We start from the raw sequence: 18,038 nt of genomic DNA on the forward strand, positions 1-18,038 counted from the left end.
AGTACTGCGTTGTGCTTCAACTCTCCTAACCAGCTGGAAGTTGTTAAAGAAACCATGAACTTTGAATGATCCTTTGAATGAGCTAAAGCAAGACCCTTACAGGACCTATCTGAGGACTTTTTTTCCTGACCAATGAAGTATGGGGCTTGTTTTAAGCAATCATATACAAAGCTGTGGATATATTCCAGCCTATTTAGAGTATTTGTTTAATCTTTAATTAGTGTTACACACCATGATACCCCTTCCTAAAAATTAAAAACACCTTCTTTTCCCCCTCAGTCAATTGGTATGTTCCTTTGCCTGGAAATAAATAAAATCGGCTGGATTTGCTTTGCTTTTTAACTATTATTTGACCATATCTTATATTTGAATAGCACTTTGCAGTTTACTAAGTCTCTTCCCACCTGAGAGGAATGGGATGCAATCCAACAGGATGGGCTTTTGAAACAGAGAGATTCTGGCTCTGTTACTGACTAGCTATACTGCCTTGGATAAGTTACTGTAACAGTTAGGGTCCCAGCTGGAAACAGATGGCATTCTCAAATTGGGCAATTTGAGAGGTTTAATAAAGGGACTATTTATAAAGATGTGAGAACATACTGGGAAACCACAGGGAGCAGGGGAGTGGGTGGTTACTGGAACCCGGAACCAGAGAGAGTAGTGTGGAGAGGCCACCTGGGAGGACTTGTGACCTTTGGTTGAAAGGGCCAGTCAGCGCACTGTGTATACAGGCAGGGAGTCAGAGGAAGGGATACCCCAACCTCACGCTCTTCCCTCCCATGTATCTGGAGGGACAAACCAAAGATAACAAACAATTATTTAACCTTTCTGAGTCTTATTTTTCTCATTTGTGAAAAAGGGAATAATAATATTTCTCAGAGTTTTTGTGAGAACTAAATGAGAACTTAGAGCAGACAAGCTAGGCCTTCTTCCTTCACTTCATCTTCAAAACCCCCCTGTGAAGTAGACAGATTTTATTAAAACCACTTTAGAGTTGTGGAAAATGAGACGCTGAGAAGTTAAGTGACTTTCCCAAGGTCTCATAGCTAGAAAAGTATCAGAACTGGGACTGCAAACAAGATTTTTGAGTATACTCTGGGTTTCTTTCCCTAGACTGTTCTGTACCCCTTGATCCCCTTCTGCAGAAGGCTGCCACAGATGGTTTCTTCTTTCTAGAGCTGCTATACCCAGAGCTATGCTGACTCTGCTGTTTAGAGGAAAACTGATTGACCCAGGAATCAGTGCCTAAGCCAAAAAAAAAAAAAAAGCACTGATTGGTTATATATGAAGGAGGTCAAATGCCTATGAGGTGGTTTGATGTAAGTCTCTGACCAATATAGATCCCCATATCAGCTGCTTGACAATCCACCTGGATATCTATTAGGTATCCCCTATATACCACACTGAAGTTGGAATTCTTGATTTCTTCTACCTCAAAACTGTTCTAACCCCAAATCTTCCCCTTTCAATAAAAGCATCACTAGCTACTCAGCAGTGCAAACACAAAACCCAGGAGTTATCCTTAATTCTTTCCGTTTCTTCCTGCCTTCCCTCCCTCATCAGCAAGTCTAGTTGACTTTACTTCCAAAATACAGCCCAATTCAACCATTCCTCTCCATCTCCTGTTAGTGCAAGCCACCATCATTTCTTGCCTGGCTTAACCTCCTGTAGAGTCTCATCCCTTCCACTCTTACCTCTCTCCAACCCATTTTCTCTTTTGCAGAGTGATCTTCACAAAATGTAAAATGGATCACGCTACTCCTTGGCTTGAATCCCTGCACAGGTCTCCCCTTCACATTTCCATGTCATGACTCCTTACCATGACTGTTAGGGCCCTACTTGTTCTGACTCCAGTCTCCCTCTTCATCACTACGCTCCCACCACACTCTCTTCTTTCTTTTCTTTAACAACCCCTTCCCTCCCTCAGGCCCATTGCACTTGCTTATTCTCTCTTCCCAGAATGCTTTTTGTCCAGCCTTTGCATGGTTGGCACTTTTTCACTGCACAGGTATTAGTGCAAATATTACCTTCTTAGAGACACTTTCCTTTACCATCCAATCTAAATATTACTCCAGTGTAGTCTCTTCCTAGCACCTAAAATGCACAGACTAAAATTATCTAGTTGACTTATGATATTTATTATATGTTGCCCTGCCAGAATGTAAGCTTCCTGAAAGCAGGGCCCTTGTCTGGCTTTTCTGTTTGTCCCTGCCTCCCTAGCATCTAGGACAGGGCCTGGCATATCACAGCCTCTCAATAAATCTTTTATTGCAGGAAAAGATAGTGAATGGGGACAAACCAAATATAATCAGTTACTCTCTCTGGGAAGTGTTTACTATGAGAAGCATGTTGAGACATCATCAGAGAGTAAAAGACGGTTTCTTTTAGATGCCAAGATACTGGATTACTAGAGCTGTTGATCCCTGAAAATTGATGATCCATTGTCCAGTTCTCCATGAGGCCATCAATATATTAATGTAGGGGAACTAGAGAGATTAAATGGCTGCTGACAGTTTCCAGACCTTCCCCATGTATCCTTACAATAAACCCCATAGACTAAGGCAATGCCCCAGAGGCAGTGGAGGTAAATATGTACCTGTAGGAGATCTGAGGTATGGCAGACTCCTGAAGATTTTAAAATTTCTTTAGTCTTCTATTTTACCTTAACATTTATACAAATTTGGGGGTCAGAATCATAAGATATCTATGAATTTAAAGCATTTGTATGTTAACATATCTATCTGTATTTATGTTAACATACGAATGCTTTAAATTATTTTACCATTTGTAAAATCTGTGCTGTAGGAAAGCCACGCTATCCAGGGTCTTTACATTCTCTGTGGCAATCATACCTCAGGGATACATTGTTTTAGTCTGAGAAGTGCTGGCATTTTTTTTCCTTTGCAACCCAAGTACTCTTTTAGCACAATTAATTCATTCTTCAGTAAATATTTATTGAACATCCACTATATGCAAGACACTCTAAAAGAACTAAGGATACAATTGTGAACAAGATATGCATGACTCCTACCTTCATGGGAGTTATAGTTTAGGGAGAGAGAATGAGAAATAAAGAGGAAATAAAAATATATTGTGGGACTTCCCTGGTGGCGCAGTGGTTAAAAATCTGCCTGCCAATGCAGGGGACGCGGGTTTAAGTCCTGGTCTGGGAAGATCCCACATGCTGCGGAGCAACTAAGCCCGTGTGCCACAACTACTGAGCCTGCGCTCTAGAGCCCACGAGCCACAACTACTGAGCCTGTGCTCTAGAGCCCGCAAGCCACAACTACTGAGCCTGTGCTCCAGAGCCCGCGAGCCATGGCTACTGAGCCTGTGTTCTAGAGCCCGTGAGCCACAAATACTGAGCCCGCGTGCTGCAGCTACTGAAGCCCACGTGCCTAGAGCCCGTGCTCCGCAACAGGAGAAGCCACCGCGATGAGAAACCCACGCACCGCAACGAAGAGTAGCCCCCAGTGGCCGCAACTAGAGAAAGCCTGCACGCAGCAACAGAGACCCAACGCAGCCAAAAATAAATAAAATCTAAAAAAAAAAAAAAAAGAATTAAAAAACATATATTGTGATGTTTGCTAAGATAAGGAAGGAAACTCAGGGTGACAAGGGAAATGTAAAAAAAAATGGCACCTAACCCCGAAATAGGTGATGAGGACTGATTTTCCAGAATGAAATAATCTGAAAAACAAGCAGAAGTTAGCCAGGTGAAGAATGGGGGAGAGTATTCCTGGCTTGGTTTAGACTAAGCCCTGGAGACCAGAGAGAGCACAGAATTTATAGGAGCCAATTCAGTGTGTTAGTGTGGCTGGAGTAGGGAGTGCAGAGGAGAAAGAGAAGAGAAAAGCTAGAGAGGTAATCAAGGCAGGATATGAAAGGCCTATGCTAAGGACTTTCAGTGTTACCCAAAGGGAATAGAAAGTCACTGAAAGTCCGAGAGAGTCATCTTAGGAAGAACTGACTTATGTGTTTTTTTAAAAAAGATCACTCAGGGACCATAACTCTGTGTCTGGAAAAGAACAAGGACTTGACTTACATTAGGGTAAGAGGTGTAATTAGCAAATTTGGAGCCCCAAACTAATTGAACCGAGTCACCATCTTAATCTTTTCCCCTTAAAAGTATCTCTTTTCCCCCCAAATAACCACTAATCATCTTTGGAACTAATCAACCTTCTCTGGCCTCTTCACAGTCTCTGGACTCCTGACTTCATTGCTGGGATTATAGCATTCCCTCAAGGAACAAATACTTTCCCAGCATGCTGCAACACACAAAGCACATGGGATTTTAAAGGTTAACATATTGTGGCCTTTCTATTTGGCATTCTCCATCTGATATGCTAGTGGAGGCTACTACTGAGTTTTTCTCTGTGGAAACAGGAAGTCAGGAAAGGATTTGAGGAAGTTTGGGCAGGTTAATGATTATAACAGGAAAAGAATACAACTATAGTACTGAGGTGTTTCAACTTACTTGGTCATTCACTAAAAAACCCTTTGCTTGAGTTTTTCCATTGGTCAGGTGGAGATGAAGACGCTGTGCAGGCTTCCAGGGGTAGAACCACTTAGACAGTGAGAGAAGGGTACTTTGGTAATGCAGTGGCTAAGCCAAGGAATAAACATGCACAATGCTGACCTACAGGTATTTGATGGGAACATTATCTAAAGCTGCTAGATATTTAGAGCAAGTGTTCATTTTTAGATAAGGAGCTGGTATGATGCCCATATAGCATTCAGAGCACATGGGCTGTTATTCTCTCTGTGGTCATTTTCTTGAAATTCTCTGTCTCTCTCTCTTTTTTTTTTTAATAATACTCTTTTTTTTAAAACCCGCATTTGTTTATTTATTTATTTTTGGCTGCGATGGGTCTTCGTTTCTCTGCAAGGGCTTTCTCTAGTGGTGGCAAGCGGGGGCCACTCTTCATCACCGTGCGCGGGCCTCTCACTGTCGCGGCCTCTCTTGTTGTGGAGCACAGGCTCCAGACTCGCAGGCTCAGTAGTTGTGGCTCACGGGCCTAGTTGCTCCGCGGCATGTGGGATCCTCCCAGATCAGGGCTCGAACCTGTGTCTCCTGCACTAGCAGGCAGACTCTCAACCACTGCGCCACCAGGGAAGCCCGAAACTCTGTCTCGTGCTTTTTCAGAATTTGGGGGCTAAATATCTGTCAGTTAAAAGTAGGTAGATTTACCAGCTGTAAGAATGACGACACCCAGCTTCCCAACTCTTTTAGGATTTTTCTGGTCTGTGGGTGAATGTCATTACTGAGCAAACCAATCGCGCGAGATGCGTATGAGAGAGCTCACAACAAATGCTTACCACGAAGGGCATCACAGACTGAAAACTGAACAGGATGAGAGGACACACAAACATTTCCTTTTCCTGTCTCCATGTGACTCTGGAACGGGGTGGGGGGAGGGACAAGACGTGGAACCGGGGCGGGGGGGAGGGACAAGACGTTTAAAACCAGGACAACTCCAGAAGGAAAGGCCATTAGCTATTCCACTGCAATTCCCTTCAATGCTGTTTCCTTACAGAATTTAGAAACTGGAGAGGGCAGTGGTTTCCAAAGTCTCAAAGGCGTCCCTTCTCCAACTTCTTCTCATTTTCCCTTCCTGGCCCATAACTACAATTTATTTTTTTCATAATGTTTTTGGCTTTCCCCTTACCTCAGCTTTCAAGAAAAGTCATTTGAGACATTCCTCTCCAAGCCCCACTGGAGAGCCCCTCAGATGTTCACACTCCAGTCCCAGTTTCCGCCTGTCAGTCTTTCAGGATGGTTCAGCGGCGGAGACCCCCAGGGTGAATCGCCGGCCCGCGCGCGACTCACCGCTTCACGCAGGGGTAACGACGCGAGACCGGGAGAGCTGACGGCTCAGGCGGGCCGCGGCTCCTTTAAGAGCAGGCCCCGCCTCTCCCCCCTCCCGGCGCGGCTGGCGGTCGGCGGCGGCCTCTACGGTGCTGACAAGATGGCGGCTGGCGGGGCTGTCTCTGCGACGCCCGAGTGCCGGCTTCTGCCCTACGCGCTACACAAGTGGAGCTCCTTCTCTTCCACCTACCTTCCTGAGTAAGTGCTTGGCCCTGGGCTCGGGCTGCCCTACTCCTCGGCGTAAGCACGGCTGGGCCAGGGGGGCCGTGGAGGGCAACCGCGTCGAGAGGCCCAGGCGGGGCCTGGTGAGGGGGACGCGCGGCCTCCGGAGTCTCAGTCCAGCCGCCGAGAGCGTTGCACGCCCCCGCCTCCGGGAGGGGTTAGGATCCAGAGTGCGAGATTCGGGTGGAAGGGGCAAGGTGTGTGGAGGGGCCGAGGCGCGTAGAACAACGGGGAGCCAGGTGATGCGGCGGCCGGGCTTGGGGGCGGGCGGCTCAGGGAGGTGGAGCAGGAGTTGGGGCTTTCGGGACCGGACGGCGGGCAAACTGGTGAAGATGTCTAAGGGCGTCCGAGGTGGTGGGAGACGGGGGGCGGTTCAGTCGATTGCTGCCGGGACAAAGTGTAAAGCTGAGAAGAGTGACTGTTCCTGGGGGAGGGGGGGTGGTCATTAAAAGCGATTAGTTCCAGGAGAGTGGTAAAAGTCACCGACGGCTGAAGAGTTGTGGAACCTATCTGTGCAAGTGGGGAGACGTTGTAGGATTTGCGGAGGGTATCTTTTCCGGCTGGTAGTTCTGAAAAAGATAGAGAGTGGGCAGGAGGGACATTACAGAGGAGTTCCATTATATGATGGCTCAGAGCATGGATTTATGTCGACACAGACCAGTTTCCCAGCCCGGAAACTCAGATATAGACAGAAAAGTATGACTTTAATGAATTTGACTTCCAACACTCGTTTGGTCTGGATCCGCAATTTAGGTGTTAAAAAGAGTTCCAGTGCGTTACAGAAAAACCGTTTTTTTCTGTAGCAGATTGCTTCTGAAATGCTGACAGTGCTTTCATTCAGTATTTGCTTATGTCTGAGAGAAGGAGCAGATCGAACTCCACTTTTACATACTGATAGAGAAACAGGCTTAGTAAAGTTTTAAGCTCTGTGCAGACCCTGAAGAAAAGTGCTAGCTGTCCCCCGGACCGTCATTTTACAAGTCTAGGAATGATTTTATGAACAAAACAAGTTACAAATAATATGTTTTTCTTACTGAACAAAGTGACTAGATATGTGACGCATACTCAAAAGTTTAACACCTATATTTCAAAAAGTCTTCACATTTTCTCCAATTTGATTTCTCTGGTCACATCAGTCAGAAATCTAAAAATGGAGCTGTGACTAGGAGAATCTAACTCTCTTGACTGCCAGCCCATTGTCCTATTCTCCAGGTCAAGGGTTGGCAGTCAGGACTTCAGTAGGATGTGGTTCATTGAGGGGTGCCAGGTGACCTGTGGCCTAATCTGGCCTGTGTGGCCTGTTGATGGCTACTGTATGGCTGTGTCCCTGATTGATGCTGGCATCCAGCTTTTAGTGTGAGAGTGAACCAGGTAAACATTCTAGGCCTCAGCTGGAGTTGAAGTGTGGCCCTAGGTACTTGACTTCTGATTTTCAGGGCTCAACAAATTGAGTCTGAAGGTAATCAGAATTTTTCTATGCCCAGGTTAGGATCACAGATAGTTGGGAACTGGAAGGGCATTGTTTGATCTAATAACTCTGGAGATATTTTCCTGGTCTTAAGTTAGACTACTTCCAGGGTTTCACTCCTTAAATTTCTGTCGTAGAGGTGAGACTTGGATGTCACAAGTCCCATCTGAGTTATGAATAAAAAAGATAGAGTACATTTCAAGCAGGAAATGATTTAGTGGGATGGCAACTTTACTTTTTTTTTTTTTAACATCTTTATCGGAGTATAATTGCTTTACAATGTTGTGTTAGTTTCTGCTGTATAACAAAGTGAATCAGCTATATGTATACATGTATCCCCTTATCTCCTCCCTCTTGGGTCTCCCTCCCACCCTCCCTATCCCACCCCTCTAGGTGGTCACAAAGCACCGAACTGATCTCCCTGTGCTATGTGGCTGCTTCCCACTAGCTATCTATTTTACATTTGGTAGTGTATATATGTCCATGCCACTCTCTCACTTCGTCCCAGGTTACCCTTCCCCCTCCCCGTGTCTTCCATTGACAGATGAATGGATAAAGAAGATGTGGCACATATATACAGTGGAATATTACTAGGCCATAAAAAGAAACCTAATTGAGTTATTTGTAATGAGGTGGATGGACCTAGAGAGTCTGTCATACAGAGTGGATGGAGTAAGTCAGAAAGAGAAAAACAAATACCATATGCTAACACATATATATGGAATCTAAAAAAAGAAAAAGAAAAAGGTTCTGATGAACCTAGGGGCAGGACAGGAATAAAGAGGCAGCTTTACTTTGACTTATGTCTCGTTATCCTGGCGCCAGATTTGAAGTGGGCAGCATTCTAGTTTTGGAGTTAGAAGGCAGCTGTTTGAAATAGGAGAAATCTGTTGTTACGGTTTTCTCAAATATATTTGTAAACTAGTATTTAGTGCATATTTAACTCTCAAACACTTTCATTTACAGTGTTTTTAGTCTTTATAATATTCTGTTGACTTATCCAGTATAGTTTTTATTTTAAAGCACTAAACTATTGTAATAGAGGAGTAATCTGAACTTTTTCTTTGAAGGAGTATAGTTGAGTATTATGGAGCTTGAGTTTGAGAGTTTTGTGTCTGCTAGATTGGTGTGTGCCATGCCTGGACTTCTAATTGCAAGTAAGGATGGCACTGAACTTCTATTAGCAAGTGAGGATGTTATAACTTTGTATAATAGGAAGTGTGAGAAAGGGATTGACTTTACTTACTTTTGCCCTAAAATCCTAACAGCAATTGCTGTATCTTTACTGGCAGCGACAGTCATGTTAAAGTACTTTTTTTTTTTTTTTTTTTTAATTTATTTTTGGCTGCATTGGGTCTTTGTTGCTGCGCGCGGGCTTTCTCTAGTTGAGCCGGGGGCGGGGGGCGGGGGCGGCTATGCTTCTTTGCGGTGCGCGGGCTTCTCGTTGCGGTGGCTTCTCTTGTTGTGGAGCACGGACTCTAGGCGTGCGGGCTTCAGTAGTTGTGGCACAAGGACCTAGTTGCTCCATGGCATGTGGGATATTCCAGGACCAGGGATCGAACCAGTGTCCCCAGCATTGGCAGGCGGATTCTTAACCACTGCGCCACCAGGGAAGTCCTTAAAGTATTTCATAAACAGGCATAATTTCAAGTAAAGCCTTTTGTTGAAATTGTCTACAGAATAGCAAATATTTATTGATTACAAGTCACTGATCAAGGCATTTTGAGGGAATAATAATAAAGCAGTAACAACAATGGGAAACATTTATAATGTGCCTTCCATTTGCTAGGCTCTCTTATGAACACTTAAGTGTATTATCTCATTTAATTCTCAAAACAATTATATGAGGAATCTTCATTTTCCAGCTGAAGAGACGAGGAGATGTTAAAACTTGCCGCAGGTCACACTGCTGGACAGAATCAGGATTTGAACCCAGGTAGTGTGACTCCAGATTCTGTGGTCTTAACTGTAGAGCTGATCTGCTTCTGCACAAAGGTGGAGACAGGAATTCAGAGATTTGGAAGAGTTCTTGTGTTAAAGGCACTTACATTTTAGTTGTGAAAGACATGAAGTCATGAAAAAAAGAAAAATTTGGATCTCTATTTTTTTTTCCTGCAGACTTAAAAAAACGTTTTCCTTCTCTCAAAGTCAGAAAAGAACATTTTCCCTTCTAACCCTTTTAGATTTATTTGGACTTTAAAAATGTTAAAGCAGATCAAGTTATAGATAACACATTTTTATTTTGAAACTAATGAAGTGGCCTTTCATTTTTCAGTGTGCTTAAAAAAGTTTGCTTGTATTTTACTTTTTTCTGAAGTTTACAACTAATTTGGGAATTAAGAGAAATGCATCTATTTAAATGATGATTAATTCTTAGAATTACATGCACTCTTATATGTAAAAATATTTTATAAACTGCTCACCTCTATACTCAGTTGTTTATTGCTCTAGCTAATAGTGATACTAACTACAATTTATGGAGCACCTGCTGTGTGCAAGATGATTTTTGTATATAGTTTTACCTAATCCTTACAACAAACCTGCAAGATAGGTATTGTATTTATTTTGCATATGAGGAAACTGAGGTCCATATAGGTTAAGTAATTTACCCAAGGTCATATAGTTTTCAGGAGGCTTGGCAAGTTCTCGGACTTAAAAACTCTTGCGTGTGCCTCTAGTAACAACCACTGCTTGAGAACCTTCTATTTGTCAGGCACCATGCTTAGGACTTAGATTGTGTTCTTTTGATTTCGTATTTATAAAAAAACCCTATGATAAATATTATCATTCTCTTTTACAGCTAGGGAAACTGAGGTTCAGAGAGGTAAGTTAAATTGTCCAGGTCTAAGAGTTGAAAGGGTAGGAGATAGGATTCTGATCTTGGACCTCCTGACTTCTGTTATCAAAGAAGAATACTGCTCCTTCAGTATTTTACATGGCTGTAATATGTTCCTAATTGGGAATACAGATAAAAAGTACTATAAGGTGAGAATGGAGAGAGGGAATTACATGGCTGTAATATGTTCCTAATTGGGAATACATATAAAAAGTACTATAAGGTGAGAATGGAGAGAGGGAAAGATATTTAGGTATATTTTATCTCGACATTTAAGGTTTTTATGCATTAATATAAAAATTGGGAGGACCTTTGAAAGTATATTTACACATTAGGTAATTTTATTGTTGTAGAATGATCCTTCTTTTATTTACATGTTAGTGAAAGACTTCATTAGTTTAGATGGTAAAATTGGATGCATTTTTAAGTGTTTACCTTTTTCCTGTTAGTCTACTTTATTACTTAAAATCAGACATTAATTAAAACTGTACCTTTGTGAATATGTGATTCATGGTTCAGAGTAAAAGTGATATAATTTGACAAGTAGGTTAGGAGGTGAACCTATTTCAACTATTTTAAAATTCCACATTTAAAAGTGAATATATATTTTTTCTACTTGCCAAAAAAACCCCACCCTAAGTTACTTGAGGAATATTTGCAAAATATAGACGCACAGAAGCAAAATTTAAATTAACCTTAATCCCACCACCCAAAGATAACTAATCACCCTGTGATATATATCATTCCAGATATTCTGTTGTGTCTATATCTATTTTCCAATTTGATATTGTCCTGTTTGCTGTTCTGTATTCTTTTTCTTTCTTAATATATGATAAATATTTACTCATGTTATTAAATATTTTTCTATATTATCATTTGTTATGGATACACTATAATCCATATAATGATTTTATGGCATTTTATTTAATCGGCCCCCTATTTTGGGACATTTAGTGTTTCTGGGTTTGTTCTGTTTTTGTTGTTCTTCGGCCATTAGAACAACATGGAGTAAAAGTGATATAATTTGACAAGTATACTAATGTCTCATTAGTAATGAGACATTCTGCCTTACAGAAACAAATCTTGAACTCATTTATGATGAGTTCTGAGATGCTGAATTGTTGGATTAAAGATATCAATTTATTTTCCTACTGTCTGTGTAGGGAACTCTGTTTCTATGTACCCTGGGTTTACTTTGGTATTACCCTTAGTAATTTGGGATTAAGAATGTGGTTTTGGGGCATCCCTGGTGGCGCAGTGGTTGGGAGTCCGCCTGCCGGTGCAGGGGACGCGGGTTTGTGCCCCGGTCCGGGAGGATCCCACATGCCGCGGAGCGCCTGGGCCCGTGAGCCATGGCTGCTGAGCCTGCGCATCCGGAGCCTGTGCTCCGCAGCGGGAGAGGCCACAGCGGTGAAAGGCCCGAGTACCAAAAAAAAAAAAGAATGTGGTTTTGGTCAGATAGGTCCTTAGAGATGTCTGGAGAGTGCTTACATAATTCAAAAGTGACATTGTTCCTTATCATATTGTTCCTTATCATTTCTCTCCCCCCCCCATTTTAGCTTTTAAATGGATTTTTATTTTATTAATCACATACATTTGAAAAATAGAACACATTTGTGAGATTTATTATTTATTTGGTGTATAGACAGTGATTACTATGATATGAATTTGAGGATTTTTTACAATCCCAAAGGCATCTGAAACCCAGGAGTTGTGAGTCACTAGTTTCACCAGTTGGAGGTATTCAACGCCCTGGAGACTGGAGACTGTCATGCTGTTTCTTTCCTTCCCTTTTTTCCCTTTCCCTAAACTAAGGTTAGTACTGGCCTGGCTTGGGAACCTTACTGGCCAGTGGAAGTTCTAAGACTGATATTTTCAGTCTGATGATATTAGAACTTTAGGAAAATAAAGATACCCGAGATAGAGGAAGAGCTTGAGGTGGGTCTAGGATTAGAGATTGAATCTGTGGAGCTGGCTCCTAGGATTGGATCTTTTTGAACTTTACCAAGTTATGATTCTTCTCTGAGCATCATCACTTTCCTTCTGTGTAGAAATACTTTTTATCTTGATCAAATAAATGTTGGGAGGTTTAGTATTATGTTTAATTTCTCTTTTTCTTTTTCTTTTTTTTTTTGGCAGATAGATAGCTCTATTATTTGCATTAACTTTTTTTGAGACTGATACAGGGACTGTGTGATGTTCTGCTATTGGTAAGATGCATTTCAGCTGTTTGTGGTGATCTGACTTTGCTATATGTCAGTCATTCAGAAGTCATCTTTGGAAATATGAGAGATTTTCTAGATTTTAATTTTATAGGTGTAGCTATTAGCACCTAAGAATGGTTTTCTTTGTATTGACTCTGTTTGGGATTTCTGGCACCTCTCAAATTTATAGGATGACTCCCATCAGTTCTGAAAAAATTTTGATAGTCTTCAAATATTCTTTCTACACCCTTCTTTTTCTCCTTTCCTCTCTGACTTCAATTAAATCCATACTCTACCTTTTGTCCTGTCCCATATGTCCTTTATGCTTTTTTCTGTCTTTTTTTATCATTTTTTTTTCTCTCCTTATTTCATTCTGAATAGGCTTTACTTGCCTGTGTTCCAGTTCACTGATTCTCTATTCTGGTATGTCCAGTCAGCTTTTAATCCCATCTATTTTATTCTTGGGTTCAGCTATTTTTTAGTATTTTTTAGTGCTAGACTTTTCATTTGATTTTCTCTCTTTTTAAAAATAGATTCTAATTCTCTGGTGAAAATCTCCACATGGTGACATCAATCAAGCTGCTAAAAAGTCTGTGTCTGAAAACTACAATATCTGTAGGTCTATTTCTCTTGTCTTTTATCACACATTTTATCTTGGTGTGTCTGGTAATAATAATTATTATCACTATTACCATTATTTTGGGGAGTAACTTTTTCTGAATACCACACATTATATTTAGAATTTTAGATACAATGACAAATTACAGTTAGTTGCCTAATGTTATAACATTTCTTTAGAGAGGATTCACCCATCTTCTGGCAGGCAGATAAAATAGAGGCAGATCACCTCAACAGTCAGGAACTGAGCTGACTTGAGGCTGAGTTTTGGGTTTTGTGAACATCTAGTTTGCACAACTTTGGTAGCCCTCCAGGGAACCCAACTGAGAGACTAGGTGTTTCTAGGGCCTCTCCTATTTTTGCCTTTCCAGCAGCATGAGACTCCTAAAAGGAGGAGCTCCTTGCTTTCAGTTGCTTTCTGCTGGCTTTTTAGCCTCTTGCTTTTTGCAGTTTAAAAATCGACACATGCTTTAAGAGGAAAATCAGTATGTAGCGTCAGGTTTGTTCTTCTGTACCTACCTTTTCTATAGGATCTTAACCCCTCAGGTCTTGGATGTCATGGCAAGACCCAGTTACCAAGTTTTGGCCCCCTACCCCCTTGGAATTGCCAAAAGCTCTGCTGACTTCTCTGCCCTTTAGTAGCTGTCTTTTCCTGGCTTCTCAGCTCCTCAGCTCCTTTCCTGTGCCATTAAAGAAATAGGTGGAACGTCCTGAGAGGGAAAGCTGCCCAGAATGTGGGGCTCCCTTTAACAAGTTCTTTGGCATCTCAAATCCTAACTGCCTCAGAAAATCTCTGATACCTTAAGAACTTTTTTTTTCTATTTTAAACAGCTTTTCTAGTTGTAAAAGGTAATGTGTTGGTCTGCTGCAGACTATTCTGTCAAATCACAGAAAAAGCAGAAATCTTTCTGTGTTTAGTTCTTATGAAATAGACTTATATTTTCTAGGCTTATGAATTCCTCATGGTTATGTTAATGTACTATCCTAATACTTGGGCCCCAGATTTTTTTGCACAGTGTTTTCCTTCATTTTGCCTTTTGACACCTTAACTGCTTATTCCTAATATCTATCTGATGGGAAAAATTAGGGACTATGAATGACATTATTTGTTAGCAATTGTTTTAAATACTTACTGACTAAAATGAGATTTATTCTTGGTTTTATTGATGATTCATAATTCTCTTTTGAGACTTACGAGGTCCAGAAATTGAGAGTTTTATCTTTGTCATAGTATATAGTTATTTTCCCTTCCTATAATGTGATTTTTATATTATTTACCTTTTTTTTTTTTTTAGAACTTTCATGGGAATATTTATGTGAAGGCATTGTTCAGAAGGAAGATACTTGGGTGTAATGTAAATTTTTTGGTTTGTAAATAGTTAGTATTTAATACTTTTTAAATATCCTTACATTTCTTCAATATGACTGGTATTTATTATAGTTATCACCTATGTACTTGTTAAGACATGTTGTTTTGTATAAATAGAAATGTTAAGTTATTTTAAGCATCCTTGGGTATGTCCCCTTTCCCCTTCCTCTCATTGTCCCCTTTCTTCCCTTTTGATCTAAGTAGTTTGATCAGAAGAGCCCTAAAACCTAATTCCTACCTATTCTTCAGCTGTCAGCTAGAATGTCACTCTCACAGCAAAGTCTGACTTACCCCTGTCCCACCAAAGAAGTCTGGCACCCCTTCCCCACCCCTACAGTTAAATGCTTTCATACAAATGTATACCCTTCTCATATATCACTTTATATAGTTTATAATTATGCATTTATTTGTATAATTGTTTGATTAATAGCTGTCCCTCCAGCTAGACCACAAGCTCCATAAGGACTATGAAAATTTTCCCCCTCATCATTGTAGTGTAGCATAGTGTTTATTAAATGCATACATGAGCTAATTAGGCATTTAGACTACTTTTCTTCTTTTAATAGAGTTTTGTTCTTGGGTTAGATGGAGTCATATACTGGCCATGTTAAAAATATTTATTTAGGTTTTTTTTTTTTTTTTTTTTTTTTTGCGGTATGCGGGCCTCTCACTGTTGTGGCCTCTCCCGTTGCGGAGCACAGGCTCCGGATGCGCAGGCCCAGCGGCCATGGCTCACGGGCCCAGCTGCTCCGCGGCATATGGGATCCTCCCAGACCGGGGCACGAACCCGTATCCCCTGCATCGGCAGGCAGACTCTCAACCACTGCGCCACCAGGGAGGCCCTTATTTAGTTTTAATAATAAGTTTTAAATCTGTGCTATAAACTTTCATGGTCTTCATAATTTTTCACAATTTCAGAGAATATTTTAAGTGAAATTGGTTATCTTGGGGTGGGGATATTGCATTTGGAAGAACTTGGAAGAGAAAGCTTCTTATCTATCTTGCTATTTTAAAAAGTTTTTATTATTAAGGTTATTTATATTATTATGGGCAGTTTTTCTAATGAGACCTCGAGAGCTTTAAAGCTTAGTTTATTACAGAATCTGATTTGGCTAATAGCTTTTAATAGTTTTAGAATATATTGCCAATATTTTGATTAATTTTAGGATAAGGATCATTTTCTCCAATTCCTTAAATATAAGTATTTAATAGAAAGTAGGAAAAGTAATATAAAAAGTTAGTTGACTTTTTAACATAGTAATGTTTTTGGTTTGGTAATTTGCATCCCATGCATTCAGCTACTTAAAAAGTGTAGTTCAGTGGTTTTTAGTATGTTCATGAATATGTGCAACCATCACTGCAGTCAATTTTAGAACATTTTCATAATCTCAAAAAGAAACTATACCCTTTGTTATGATCTGCTTACTTTCTTATCCCTGAGCAACCACTGATTTACTTTCTGTCTCTATAGATTCTGGACATTTCATATAAATGAAGTCATAGAATATGTAATCTTTGTGATTTGCTCCTTTCAGTTAGCATAGTGTTTTCAAGGTTCATTTATGTTGTAGCATTTAGCAGTACTACATCCTTTTTATGGCAGGTAATATTCTATTGTATGGGTATACCACATTTTTATCCGTTCATTAGTAGATGAGCATCTAGATTGTATTCCCTTTTTTGGCTGCTGTAAACATTTGTGTACAAGTTTTTTGTGTGGTTATATGTTTTCATATCTTTTGGGTAAATGCCTAGGAGTGGAATTGCTGGGTCATATAGTGATTCTATGTTTAACTGTTTAAGGAACTGTCAGGCTGTTCTTGGTTAATTTTTTTTTTCCCCCTCTCTTATTGAGGTAGTGTCAAACTGATTAGTGCATATGAATTGAAGCCCTGTAAGGAAAGTGACCACCTGGAATTAGATAGCAAATCACTTGACTTCATGTCTTTTACTCTGAGAACTTTCTGTGACAGTTGAGCTAGTCTTTTATCTTCTTTTATTTTTGTTCAGAATGCATGTATATGGACTGGCTCCATGTCTTCATCTTTTAAGTTATTTACCTACCTATCAGTGTACATACTTACATGGAGACATACATACATTCACACATACTTTGGTAAGTAGTTCATGGTGGGGATGTTAATTGAAAGTTGGTATTTTTTTTCTAAAATTTATATAGTTTGTTAACATGTGAAATATTGACTGGAAGATATTTATGAAACTTGTTTATGAATTCTTTCCTTAAACTGAGGCATAGATTTTTAAAGAGCTGAAAATAACTTCAAGTTTGACAGAATAGTTTCTTCTAGAATATAGAATTTTAGATGATTAGAAAACTCACATATCTAGTTCTGAAAGTTTAAGTCTTCTCATCTATCATCTCCATTTTCTACAACCTAAAATGCTACTATGGGTGACAGGTTAAAGAAAACTTTGTTTTTTATTTTTATTGCTACATTGTGGTATTTGAGTCACAATTATGGCTTTTCACATTTTTGGCTACCTGTGCCATAAACAAATTATTGGGTGCCTCTAACTCCTGAATAATAGCCAAGCCTATTTGAAGTTATGAGAGAGAATTTCTGGTGATGAACTATCTGTACCTATAATAGTACAATAGAAGGTAGGAAAAGCTAAGTTCAGGTGAATGATAAAAGTAGTAAATGCTACAGCAACTAGAGGTGAGATTCAGAGAATGGAGCTTCTACTGTTGGCATGGGCTTGAGGAGAGACTTCTTGGAAGAGGTTAATGAGCTATGATTTCCTTTGTGTACAGATCTAATTTATTTTACCATTCTTCATGTTTCTTGAATGCAGGAATTTATCTTTACCCTGGTGCATATTCAGCAACTCCTATTTGGGAAATCCGGTTAACATTTGGCATTTGTTGAGTTAGTGTAGCATATCGGAACCAGGAAGATGCTTGGAGGTAGACTTTTCCCAGACAGTATACAGGGCAGTTGATACAGGCTGGATCATTGGTCAGGTACTTCTTCCTTATATATTATATATGTGGACTGGTGTCCATATTTCTCTCCAGAATCACCAGTTTTTAGTACTTTAAGTAAATCTTCTTCTTTTTATTCAGGTTTGTTTCATATATACAGTTACAAAAGATACTGTTTACTGAAGGTGGCTTGGCTGATGGTGTTTCAAAGTCACTTGCTGTATTCTATTCCCCTCTGAACAGCTAACATTTATCATACCCATTATTTGACAGTGAACTCCTCCCCTCTACTTATTTATACTTTATGATTTTGTATATTAGGAGAAATAAGCATTAACTTATCTATGTACATTTAGGAGACTTGCCGCTCCCTATTGCAGAAATTTAAGTGTAATGAAAACAAAACTCTTTGAATTTTATTTTATTCTTTTGAGGAAATTTAGTAAGATATTATGAATTTTTTACGGTATTCTAACCTGCTTTTCCAGGGCATTTAGGGCAGTGA

The 18,038-nt window shown here is 40.1% G+C and overlaps 1 protein-coding gene and 1 long non-coding RNA gene across 6 annotated transcripts in view; one reads left to right on the top strand and one right to left on the bottom strand.

The window, feature by feature from the left end:
- The window catches only part of LOC309810580, a 51,663-nt gene extending 45,910 nt beyond the window's left edge, over window positions 1–5,753 (bottom strand). Inside the window, exon 1 of one of the 2 annotated variants that reach the window (XR_014295028.1) lies at window positions 5,670–5,753. This is a non-coding gene — a long non-coding RNA (uncharacterized lncRNA). The remainder of the gene's footprint in view (window positions 1–5,669) is intronic. The other variant, XR_014295029.1, reaches the window with a different exon arrangement.
- Window positions 1–18,038, top strand: part of MKLN1 (muskelin 1) — a 362,427-nt gene that overhangs the window by 162,545 nt on the left and 181,844 nt on the right. The window contains exon 1 of one of the 4 annotated variants that reach the window (XM_082632685.1): window positions 5,520–6,067. The exons of the other annotated variants lie outside the window; for them this stretch is intronic. Coding sequence (XP_082488811.1) covers window positions 5,733–6,067 — 335 coding nt within the window. The 5' untranslated portion in view covers window positions 5,520–5,732. Of the gene's footprint in view, window positions 1–5,519; window positions 6,068–18,038 lie in introns of those variants that run through there. 4 annotated transcript variants of the gene reach the window in all.

The sequence above is a fragment of the Mesoplodon mirus genome (assembly GCF_964341445.2).
Source record: "Mesoplodon mirus genome assembly, chromosome: 9".
Classification (NCBI taxonomy): domain Eukaryota; kingdom Metazoa; phylum Chordata; class Mammalia; order Artiodactyla; family Ziphiidae; genus Mesoplodon; species Mesoplodon mirus.